The 12,746-nt window shown below is 45.9% G+C and overlaps 1 protein-coding gene across 3 annotated transcripts; it reads left to right on the forward strand.

Moving 5' to 3' along the window:
* Positions 1-5,668: 5,668 nt before the first annotated feature.
* On the forward strand, positions 5,669-9,203 carry LOC136493723 (APO protein 1, chloroplastic-like). Of its 3 annotated transcripts, none has more exons than XM_066489855.1 (6): positions 5,669-5,912; positions 6,101-6,225; positions 6,321-6,376; positions 6,912-7,273; positions 7,496-8,586; positions 8,683-9,203. In XM_066489855.1, the coding sequence occupies exons 2-5, from the start codon at positions 6,210-6,212 to the stop codon at positions 8,328-8,330; spliced, it is 1,269 nt and encodes a 422-aa protein (XP_066345952.1). In that variant the 5' UTR covers positions 5,669-5,912; positions 6,101-6,209; the 3' UTR covers positions 8,331-8,586; positions 8,683-9,203. The 3 variants fall into 3 exon arrangements, with proteins under 3 accessions (XP_066345952.1, XP_066345951.1, XP_066345953.1); XM_066489854.1 differs by having other exon boundaries at positions 6,104-6,225; XM_066489856.1 differs by having other exon boundaries at positions 6,108-6,225.
* Positions 9,204-12,746: the final 3,543 nt, after the last annotated feature.

Raw genomic sequence — 12,746 nt, forward strand, 5'->3', positions numbered from 1 at the left:
ACCGGTTAGACAATTATGAGGCGAAGCAAGTGTTGCGCTAGGCTACTAAAATAGTAAGCCACCTACCATAATTCTAGTTTATATAGCTTCTATCCATACAATAGCTATGACACAATACTAAGTTAGTGTGCTCTCAAAAGCTAACTAAAGAGCCACACTAACCAAACTAACAAGCTCTCACAACTAGCTACACTAAATAGCTTGACAACTAGTTTATGGTAATGTAAAGAGAGTGAGCAAGAAGGTTATACCGCCATGTCGAGGAAGGAGTCAATCAATTACAAGAATGAATAACAATGAAAACCAATCACCTCGGAATCAAATGATGACATAATGATTTTTACCGAGGTTCAGTTGATTGCCAGCAAGCTAGTCCTCGTTGTGGTCATTCACTCACTTGGAGGTTCACGCGCTAATTGGCATCACATGCCAAATCCTCAATAGGGTGCCGCACAACTAACATAAGATGAGGATCACACAAGCCACGAGTAATCCACTAGAGTACCTTTTAGCTCTCCGCCGGGGAAAGGTCAAGAACCCCTCACAATCACCACGATTGGAGCCAGAGACAATCACCACTCTCCACTCGATGATCCACACTACTCCAAGCCATCTAGGTGGTGGCAACCACCAAGAGTAACAAGCGAATCCCACAGCGAAACATGAACACCAAGTGCCTCTAGATGCAAACACTCAAGCAATGCACTTGGATTCTCTCTCAATCTCACAAAGATGATGAATCAATGATAGAGATGAGTGGGAGGGCTTTGGCTAAGCTCACAAGGTTGCTATGTCAATGCAAATGGCTAAGAGAGTGAGCTTGAGCCGACCATGGGGCTTAAATAGAAGCTCCCACAAAATAGAGCCATTGTACCCCTTCATTGGGCACAACACGGGGTGACCGGACGCTTTGGTCATTTTGATCGGACACTGGACCTCAGCGTCCGGTCACGTGATGCACGCCATGTGTCCCCTCTCTTCAAATACTGAGTGCTTGATCCCAATGGTCAAGTGATGACCGGACGCGCTGCTGCGAAGTGACCAGACGCTGGACCTCAGCGTCCGGTCGTTTCCAGTAAGCATCTAGAAACGATTTTTCACGACCAGACGCGTCTGGTCATGCTCGACCAGACTCACCCAGTGTTCGGTCACTCGGTGTCTCCTCTGTGCACTGCCACGTCAGTAGGACCAGACGCAGCCCTCCAGCATCCGGTCACTAAGTGACCTAACGTCCGGTCAGAGACCGACGCCAGCGTCTTCGCTGCTTCTTCTAACTAGACGCGCCGGTCCTACTGAGACCAGTGTCTGGTCACTTATAGTGACCTCCATCTTTTCTGTCTAGGGCGCCGGTGGCACCGTCGGACACTCCGTCGGTGAAGTTCCTAACCCTTGCTCAAATGTGCCAACCACCAAGTGTATCACCTTGTGCACATGTGTTAGCATATTTTCACAAAACATTTTCAAGGGTGTTAGCACTCCACTAGATCCTAAATGCATATGCAATGAGTTAGAGCATCTAGTGGCACTTTGATAACTGCATTCCGATACGAGTTTCACCTCTCTTAATAGTACGGCTATCGAACCTAAATGTGATCATACTCTCTAAGCGTCTTGTTCACCAAAATAAAATAGCTCCTACCATTTATACCTTTGCCTTGAGCCTTTTATTTTTCTCTTTCTTCTTTTCAAGTCCAAGCGCTTGATCATCACCATGGCATCACCATCATCACGATCTTCACAATTTCTTCATTACCTAGAGTAGTGCCACCTATCTCATAATCACTTTGATAAACTAGGTTAGCACTTAGGGTTTCATTAATTCACCAAAACCAAACTAGAGCTTTTAGGTGGGTCAGCAAAGTCAGCACCAAAAGGCTCTAGGGCTCCCTCCTACACGAGGATCTCCTCCTCGTACCCCTCAATGACCTCTTCGTAATCCTATTTGTCCACAGGCATGAATTCTACCAACTTGTGATCTACATGCATGAAATGATGATGCAACACTTAGTAATACGGCAACAACAACTCTTAAAATAAAAATACATCTGTCAAGTTACTAAGCTAGTCCTACCGACTAAGATGCTAAGTTACCTACTGTTACCACTAACAAGTATGAAGCATGACATATATTATCTTAGCAACTAAAGGTATTCTTACTCTTAATAGCGATTTACTATATATATATAATAAAACAAGAGTACTAGCTATTCTATTTATCAACCTACTCTAGTGCTACAAAATTTATAGTGAGTACATAATAATCTAATGAACCTACTGTAAAAACTTCATGACTAAATCTATCCTCCATTTGCCACAATAATTCCTACAAATATTAATCTACATAATACTAAGCTCTCTAATTTGAATTTATGAACCTATCATGATCATAGCTAACAGTAAATCAACTACACTAACAGATAGATAGTATTTTTATGAACCTAACAAATTTTGTTTCACTATTTTTGGACATCTACATAATTTACTATCATTTTTCAAAGTTCAGCTCAAAACTAAATTGAATAAGTATTTACTAATTTGCTGGAAAAGGAAAAAATGATTTCTATCGCGCGGCCCAAAGCGCGAGCGGCTCGGCCTAGTCTAGTGCAACGCGCGTGCGCACGCGACATACTACGCGGCCCACGCGGGCATACAGCCCAGCAGGGCGATGATGGCCCACGACGAGGAGGCCCGCGCGCCCTGGCTATTTTGCGAAAACAGCCTTAGCCTAATGGCGAATCACACTAAGACCGACGACACTATTCCTACAGTCACCCACTTCATAGATAAACCCTCGGAACAACCTGTCTTCGCAACGACGACACCCTCAGGCACCCGTATGCGCATCGACGCAGCGGCGCTGGCACAGGGCGGTTACGCCGACCAGACCAGCCCTTCCCCGCCCTATCTACGGAGCCAATACCTTACTAGGCTTCAACGTGAAGCACTGGGTGAAGGAAGCGCGAGCTGGGATGCCGCAGCAAGGCCGATCCACAGCTGCGAAGCTCCTGCACTGAAAACGACGACGTTCCGGTGAGCTTCAACAACGTCAGAGAAATTAGGGTAGCTAGTGAGCTCAAGGAACTCACCACTGACACATGCAAGGTGATGGTTCGACCGGAGGTGGCCCGAGCCGAGCTGGCCAGGTGTGCACGGACGGTGCGGCGGTGCACGGCGATGGCAAGGCTGTGTTTGGGGAGGCTAGGTGGTGGTAGCAATTAGGCAAAGGTACGTAGGGTGATTAGCAGGTGGAAGCAAAGCTAACGGTGCAAGGAATTGACACGAGCTGCACTAGATAGGGAGCTTGCCTTCGACGCAGACTGACATGGTCTTATTGACCGGGCGGAACGGTAGCTCCAAATTGGAGCACGACACGACGAGGCTTGCTGCAAGGTGGGGTCAGGTGGGTGGCTGGCTACTCAGCGGAGCCGAGGACGGGGTTAATTGGATTGAGGTGGCTCCACTATGGCGAATTTAGAGGAGTGGGTCCAACGACCACGGCGCCAGAGAAACAGGGAAGACGGGCATGGCGTGGCTCATTGCTGCCGTGGCACGACGTAGCTGTCAATTTGGTGTACAATCGCATATGGCTATAGGGCGATGGGGAAACGGCCAACGCGCTCAGGACGGTGGGCCACACGGCCATAAACTGCAAGCCGACGACGGCGCTCGGCTCTGCGCGCCGCAGTCGCATGGCGCCGATTAGGGGAGGTAGCAGCGCAGTGTCATGACGAGCGCAGATACGATGGCAAGGTAGGTGGGCAAGGTGATGTGCGAGCAGGGATAAGTGTGGCCACACGCTCACGGCACCACACAGGCGAGCGCGAGGCGGCAGGGCGGCAGGCGGACGCGACGACATGGCAGAGCGCATGCGGCGACTTCGCACAAGCGCCCATGTCTAGCAGCAGTGCAGTGGCGCGACACGTGGGGTCAGCGACATGGTGAAGCGGCGCTAGTGGTCGAGCCAGGGCAACGGGCCTGCGACGATGGCAGTGCTTGCCGAGCGACCAGGTCGCTAGGCGCGGCGTGCGTGTGCGTGTGTGGGTGCTTGCACGAGCGCGGCAGTGGTGGTGCGGGGTGCGCGTCAAGGCACGGCAGCGGTGGGGCAGGTGCATGCCTAGGTGAGCCAGCCGCGACGCCGAACCGAACCGCAGACTGGTGATCGTGGCCAGACACAGCGCCCGCTCGGGAATGTGCCTTGCACGCTTTTTAAAGTGTCCCAAAAACCCACCTCAAGGGTTCAATCGCTAAACCAACTATTTTACGCTCAAGATGGCATATCAAACTACTAAAACAAACCCTAAGACCATGCCACTACTTAATCCGATCCTCCTATAAAAATTATCGAACTTAGTCTCGTCGACCCATTTTTCGACTTAAGAAAATGACTAAGTTTTGTTCGGATTCGCATCAACTTCGATTTCCAAGCTATTAAGTAAGCCATCTAGCGAATCCCGTTCACAACCACAAGTATTTCATCGCCACCTACGAAGTTTTTACTATAAACTTTATCAAAGTGTCGGGTATGCGTTCTATAGCATTTTCTTTCAATTAAAATTCGGCTAGAACTCTAAACGATAAAACACGACATGAAATATAACATTCGTTTCGTGTTTCGATGAGCGTTTCAAGTTACGTATATTGCTTTACACTCTATAATTTATACACTATCACATAAACATGATGCACATGCAGTGTTTTAGCAAAAGATTGTACAACGTAACACCGAGGGTGTTACAAGTAACATGCATTGATGTTCTAGGATATTTTTTATGATGTTCGGTAGTATTTTTTTTATTCTTTTTATTTGACTCTAATTAATTATTTCACTAATTTTATTATTTTATTTTATATTTTCATGATATTTGTGATGTTCACGTAGTATACATACGATGTTCTATGCTATATTTAGCGACGTTCGTGAAGTCTTAATGTGATGTTCGGTAACATCTTTTATTCTTTTTATTTTACTATAATTAATTACTTCACTAATTTTATTTTTATTTTTTTATATTTCATGGTATATATATGTTTATGTAGTATACGTATGATGTTCTATACTATTTTCTGCGATGTTTGTATGGTGTTAATGTGATGTTCGACGATTATCTTTAAATACATGTTCGTCGTAAGATAAATGTTCGTTAAAAAAATATTAAAATATATCCGTGTGAGATCTTGTTTTGAAGAGTTTATTGCAAAGAATATGAATGTGCAATCGGATTTTGATTAGGATACTTAGTTTAGGTGATATGACTTTTTTAGCTAAACAAGTATGGGATATGTGCTGATGTCAGCAATATCGGCTATTAGTGCATGTTGCTGCATGGTCTGTTGTTTGGCTCAATAATATAGGCCCTGTTCGCTTTACTGAAAAGCGATGGTTAAAAAACCATGGCTGAAATGTTGATTTGTTATGAAAAAAACGACGTTCTTTTACTAAAATAATACTGCTCCAAGTGAACCGGCCCATAATTGAATTGGACCACTCGAAGAAGTGAGAAAGAAAATTATTATTATTATTATTATTATTATTATTTTGAGCGGAAGTGGGGGTCGGCGGGATTCACGACGGAGGGGGTCCGGCAGCTAGGGGCCCAATTAACCTCCGAGGCTCCGACCAAAAGGGGGCCCGTGAAGACCCAGTGTCAATGTAACGGGAGGATATCTTTAGCCCCCTTCTCAATTTCCTTCTCATCCCCTACCTCTCGGTTTCGCTGGTCGCCGGCAACCCGGCTAACGGAACGCCCGCCGCGGGACGTCGCCAAGCCTCCTTCCCCTGCTCGCCTCTATTGGAACTGTTTTTCTTCTCCGTTCACCTCGCCTGGTCCGACCGCCGCCGCCTTATTCCCAGGTCCCAGCTGCCCAGGTCTCTGTCGGACACCTTTGCCGGCGACGAGCACCCACCACACCAGGTATGCCCGCCCCACTCTCTTCCATTCCATCTGTGCAAACTGAGCACCCCGAACCCTTATTTAAGCTAATTTATAAACTATCTGTATTCTGATCTGATCTAATCACAAGTGTAATTGTATGCATGTACTATGCCTACTAACTTAGTTCTCATACCCATGTCCTTTATTGTGTCCGCCCCTGCCTGAAGTAGGTAGGTCGACCTGCGCCAATGCACTGACCACACGGACACGGGGGATACATTCTTCGGCGAAGAATAATCTTAGCCCCCGAACCTTTTGGGGACTCGAGCTATTGCAATGGAGATTGTGAACAGTAGGTTTCATTACCGTATCAGCATTTTAGTAGTTATGGCAGTTGAAGTCGTGTATTGCCACCTTCTTACATTTACCTTTTGATCCTTGATTTAGGTGTTTCCTTCAACTCCATTGGCATCAGCAGAACTAGAATAAACAAGACAGTGAAGGTACCCAGTTCGTGCCCTATCTTTGCAGTTAGTTTCGTTCAGTTATGAATGTGTTACTTGAACACACAAAAGAGAAGAAGCCTGAAACTGCATGTAGGTCAGGACATTTAACACAAATTGTGCCATACAATCTTTCTAGGTGATCAAAAGGGAAGCTATTCCATTTATTTTTGTGTAGTTCGTTGCAGTGAAATACTTTGTCAATATCTGTCATATGCAGTTTGACGTCAGTTGTATGCCCATAATCTTCCTTATTTTTGACTATGGTCTATGGGGTCTGCTGAAGGAAGCGAAGAGAGTAGTATGCCCATAATCTTCCATGCTTGTTGCAGTGTCATTTTGACAAGGACACAAGGGTTTTTTTTTTCTTTTTTATGATATGAGTTCCTCATTCAGCTTGCACTAATTATGACTACTATGCAAGCAGATTATATTCAGAAATAATTTGTCGATCTCTCACAGTCTTTGGGGTTTTGTGGAATGGTCTCAACATATATATTTTTTACACCTGTCTTTTTTTCGTTTACTTGTCCAGGTAGGATTCCAACCACAACAAATTGGCTGCAAACTAACAAAGACATGTTGCGAGTACTCTCCTGGTACTTCTAGAAAGAAGCAGGAGAAGTATGAGCAACAACCACAGAACGTCGATCTTCCAGAATTACATCCAAAAAACAAAAAGAAACCCTTTCCTGTTCCGATTAAAAAGATGTTGCAAGCTTCTCGGCGAGATAAGAGGCTTGCACAAATGCATATAGAGAAGCCTCTTGAACCCCCAAAGAACGGTTTGCTTGTGCTAGAGCTTGTTCCGGTTGCTCATGAAGTCCTTGATAACTGGAAAGTGCTCATCAGAGGGCTCTCTCAACTTCTGAATGTTGTTACAGTTTATGGCTGCAGGTAACTACAAAAATGCTTCAGTATATCAGCAGCTGTTATTGCAAGCAGTAGTATCATGGTGGTGTGTGCGTGTGTGTGTGTATGCATCATGCTTGTAGGTGCCAAAAAAAAAGAGCAGTATTATCTGAACACACTCTTACATAGCAATGCATGAAATCAGCATTGTCTGCAAGGATTTGCCAAGTATCCTGAACTTTTTGTTGGTGGCTGGTAATTTTGCAGAAAGTGCCCTCAAGTCCATGTTGGTCCAGTTGGCCACCAGATCCAAGACTGCTACGGTTCAGGAAGCCAGCGTCGGAACAGTCATCACTCTTGGGCCAGAGGTTCCATCAATGATGTCCTCATCCCAATCGAGTCTTACCATCTTTTTGACCCATTTGGACGGAGAGTGAAGCATGATACCAGATTTGATTATGACAGGATTCCAGCAATTGTTGAGCTATGCATTCAGGCTGGTGTCGACTTACCACAATATTCCTCGAGGCGACGGACTGCTCCTGTCCGGATGATAGGCAAGAAGATGATTGACCGTGGTGAGTTTGTTGATGAGCCTAAGCCACACCGGTCAGAAGACTGTGTATCTCTACTTGCTGAGCTCGACACATTCAGCAACCAACAAGGCCAGTCACCTTCACCATCAAATGTGCAAGAGCTCGCCGAGAGGACACTGAAAGCATACCTCAATGTCCGGCGAGGCGTCGAGCAGCTGATGAGCAAGTACACTGTGAAAGCATGTGGGTACTGCTCTGAGGTCCATGTCGGTCCATGGGGCCACAATGTGAAGCTCTGCGGGGCTTTCAAGCACCAGTGGCGGGATGGCAAGCATGGGTGGCAGGACGCGGTGGTTGATGAGGTTATCCCTCCCAACTACGTGTGGCATGTCCCTGACCCCAGTGGTCCTCCTCTCAGATCCTCACTCAGGAGTTTCTATGGCAAAGCTCCAGCTGTCGTAGAACTGTGTGTGCGGGCGGGGGCTGAAATACCTGACGAGTATCGGCCCATGATGAGGACTGACATTGTCATCCTGGACTCTGAGGAAGCTCGGATGGCTGCATAACAACAATGTTCTACGCTTCTACTTCTACCCTGCACCCTGCAGTTCCAACTTCTACCCTGCAATTCTTGTCCAGAGTACAGATTCCAACCAAAGGTGCCACTTTCCAGGCATGCTGTGATGGTGGGGCTCTTAGCCCTGTGGTATTGCTCAGGGAGCAGCAGATGCATAGTTTGTATAATACAAGTAGCATAGCTAAATCATGATCGATCGGAATTTAAAATTGAGTTGAAGATCTGGTTTAAGTATTCGTTGAAAGGTGATCCCCGAATATCCTGTATTCCTTATCAACGCCTTTTCAGCGATTCCATTCAATTCATCTCTCTTATGAACCAGTGGACTTCTACTTTTGCAGGTTTAACGCATGAACCAAGGATGCGCAATGACAAGCCTGATAGCCTGAAAGTGAAAAGGGATGGTCTCTGCAACATGTATAATGTCCGTCCCATCTTGTTTATTGGCCGCAGCTGTTCTATTCCTACCTATGCTAGACTGTGAGGCACTTAGAATGCTCAGGCGTGACCATACGGATGGGCTTCCGCTTTCTCCATCGGTACAATTGTGAGCTAATGCTTTGGATTAAACTAATCACAGCGGTTTGTTCGGGTATTTGTGCGCCTGGCTGTAGTTAATCATGGACTAAAAGCCTGTCCTATGCACTTGTGCCCGTCCCCAGATCGACACTTTGGGGGTATGGCTACATGTATAGTCCTACCAGATCGTCGGCATATTGTGTTCCCCTTTTTGCTGTATACTAGTACTTTGTAACATGCATGGGGAGGCTACTTATTCAGTGCCGTTAGCTAATTGTGCTTATGAAATGTTTTGAGCTGTATATGGAATGGATGGTGATAAATGAGCCATAGACGAAAGATGCATCCATGTGTGGTCAGTTGTATGATGAACTGCAGAGAGATCCTACAGCTTAGAGCATTTGCAATGGCAACTTATGTGACAAGCTTGTCAACTTGCATTTGAACTTTCTGTCCTGTTCGCTCGACTTGGCTGATAAGCCATGACTGAAAGTACTGTTGGCTGATTTGTTGGGAGAGAAAAATATTATTTGTTGGTTAAAAAAGTACGGCTTATAAGCCAAGCGAACATGGCGCATTGCTTCAGAATCTGTGCAAGTTCCATTTTAAAAGAACATGTAGGAATTCATAATAGGAACCTTCATGTTGCATTATTAATTTGTACGAAATGGATGATAGCCGTGCAGCCTGTTCGCTTGCTTGTATCTTGCTTATAAGCCATGGCTTTTCAGCCAACGGACAGTATTTTCTCTTACATCAAACCAGTCAACAGTACTTTCAGCCATGACTTATAAGCTAAATCAGCCCAAAAGGGCGGTGAACGTTTTCTCACTTTCTTCATGTCACATTTTTTTTGAGAGACCCGGACATTCATATACACGAGCGTACACTCACCCCTATGAACGCCCGCACACATTATTAACCGGCAAGTTGGTCCGTGCATTTGAGTGGCTATGTTTGTGCAGTTTAATCTTTTAAAACTTTCACATTGTTATATATTTTATAAAAAGAACAAAGAAAATTTGCATTTCATAGTTGTCACAAACTCAATTGTACAATATAGTTATTGCTGATCACCATACATTCAATTTAAGAATTATTTGAGTTTCTAAATATCCTTACGCTAATACTAGGAAGCGGACGTCTGGGGCGGCCGGACGGCGCGACGCCAGCCCAACACCCCCACTTCTCTGTTTCTAAATAAAAAAAAATCAGCTTGTCCATGTACTCGTTCCTATCTACTCACTTGCTCCTATCTACTCGCTTGCTGCCTCTAGCGCTCGGCCACTGGCCCAGCCAGGCGCGGCGCGGCGCACGACCGCCTCTGAGGCGCAGCGCTCGGGTGCCGACCCTGCCAGGCCACTCCAGCGCGGCGCCTCCGCCATCCCCCGCGGCGCCAAGCCCGTCCTCCGCCACGCCCAGGGTGCGCTGGCCCAGGGCGAGGAGCAGGTTCTCACCCAGGGGTGCTCGTGCGCCTCGCGCAGGTGCTCACCCACAACCAGGCCACCGAGCAGGTCCTCGCCCAGATGTGCACCAACGAGCTTCATGCGCCGCGGCGGCGTCGAGCTCCGTGATTCGTCCAAGCAGCAAGGTGAAATTGCACACTGAAAATGCATGTTGTAAAAATATATTTCAAGTGTTTCAGATGTTTCATGTGGATGTTGCAATTGTTACATGTGGATGTTGTAAAAATAGATCGGGATGTTGCATATGTTGCAGTGGTTGTACATATATGTTGCAAGCTTTTGTTCTCAATGTTTCAGTTGTTTTTTCGACGTACGTTGCAAGTGTGTTTATCTGAATGCTGCGTATGTTTTACACATATGTTGCATATATTTTATCTGGATGTTGCATATATTTTGTAATGGCTTTTTAAAGTATTTTCAGGTGTTTTTACAAGTGTTTCATACGTATGTTGCAAGTGTTTCAACTGTTTTCGAATGTATGTTGCAAATATTTCATCTGGATATTTTAAAAGAGGATCGGGTATTGTGTCTCCCTCCTCACCTTCTGCTGCTTCGTCTCGGTGTCCCCTCCTCTTCTCGATGCTGGTGATGTTCGGGCGACGTGGGCCCGTGTGGGAACGGGCGGCGTGGGTGGGGCGAGTCGTTCGAGCGGCGCAGAATCCGAGCGGGTGGAGCGTGCGAAACGGAGCGTAGGCGCGGGGCATGTGGAGCGGCGTCCGGATGCAGGCCTTGCACCGGACGTCTGGGTGCTAGTCGTTCCGATATCCTTATGGTTTATCATATAAATTACAATTAATATGCAAATATCGAGAAGACCTACAATTAGAATTTGAGTTCACAATTTCTCATATGTAATCCTCAATTAAGTTAATCGCATAAATTTTATTCTACTATTGGCTGTAGTTGATTTCGTTCATTCTTTGTACTGTTAGCATTGCATGGACTTCCATCGTCACACTCTTCATTGACTTAGGTGGTGTTTGGTAATGGTTGTTGCCTGGCCTGGGAGCTGCAGGCCAGGCAGCTTGATCCAACCACAAGCGTTAGAAATTTAACACTTGATAATGTTGTTTGAATCAGGTATGTTTTCCAGGACAGCATGCAAACAAGCCCTATGCGGGCGTGACGTCCTTGCTCTGGCGCAAGCCTACCTCCTGCCGGCGATAAGCTGCCTGTAATGTTTTTTGCAGAGCATAAACATGGAGAAGCTTCAGCTACATTAATGGCCATTGCTGATAGCTTCCTTGTTGTCCCTTGGATGACTTGCATAGACAGTATCAGCATTGACTCCAAAAGCTCGAGAGCACAAGTCGTATTGTTGGCCAGTTTGAGGCTTGCCGCTTTCCATGCGGGTTCACACGCCCTCTGTTTGTTGCGGTTGTTCCACGAGAGAAGTGTGGCAAAACCGTCCAAAATAACACACTTACGGAAGTGCTCGTCTTCCACCAGACACTAAGCACCTCGAAGGCGGCTACAGCGGGCGATATCCGTCGGGCACACCTCAAGGGAGAACCCGAAGATCCACAATTTTTTCAAAGATCTAATAATGAGAACGAGTTACAATACTTCTTCATTTCATACATCAGAGTTTCATAAAAATATTATATTATTACATTACCAAATATCAGAGTGCGGAATGATAAACAGCGAAATTTAAAATAAATATCTAGCGATAAGAACGAGGATCCGTCTGAGCCTACCAGAAGCCTCCACACAACGGTACTTCTCATGCATCACCTGCAACAGGAGTAAATAAACCATGAGTACACAATGTACTCGCAAGACTTATCCGACTAGTGGGAATAATTTTTCGACTCTAAGGATATGATAAGTTTTATGGTTTCCTGGTTTCTTTTGACAGAAAGCAATACGAATAGTGAGTCCTTATCTATGTTATTATCATCAGCCGTATTAAGTTATTATCTATCCAGTCTATATAAGCACATGTTCTACTTTCAAGCAAGAATTGAGCAATCAGTTTTATTTCATCACCTTTCATCTTTCAGTTCTTACTACGGTGCTAAACCAAAAAACAAGTCGTACCATATTGCTCGGCGATTCACGAATCAATGCTCCCAGCTGGGTACCCCGAAAACACATGTCCCGCTTGTACCCCAGGCACAAGCAGGACTAACCTATCACCCTCCTGTCCTGGGTGTCCAGGTCCCCATCCAAACTTGGACTCCAAGCTCTCACTCCTGAGTCCCGAATTCAGTGCGGTGCAAGAACCTCCACCATCCCTGACTTCAATCAGTCGGTCCGAAAAGAGCCGGATCTACGACAAGAGAGCAACGAGTCTTCCCTGCACTCATACCCAAGTATGTGCTCGGAATAATAGATCTGTGACTTGCCTCGAGACTTAGGCAACGACCGGTCCTTAAATGACACAGACAGGGAAAAAATATAACCGAGCTATGTCC

Source organism: Miscanthus floridulus, chromosome 11 (assembly GCF_019320115.1).
Source record: "Miscanthus floridulus cultivar M001 chromosome 11, ASM1932011v1, whole genome shotgun sequence".
In the NCBI taxonomy this organism is placed as follows: Eukaryota; Viridiplantae; Streptophyta; class Magnoliopsida; order Poales; family Poaceae; genus Miscanthus; species Miscanthus floridulus.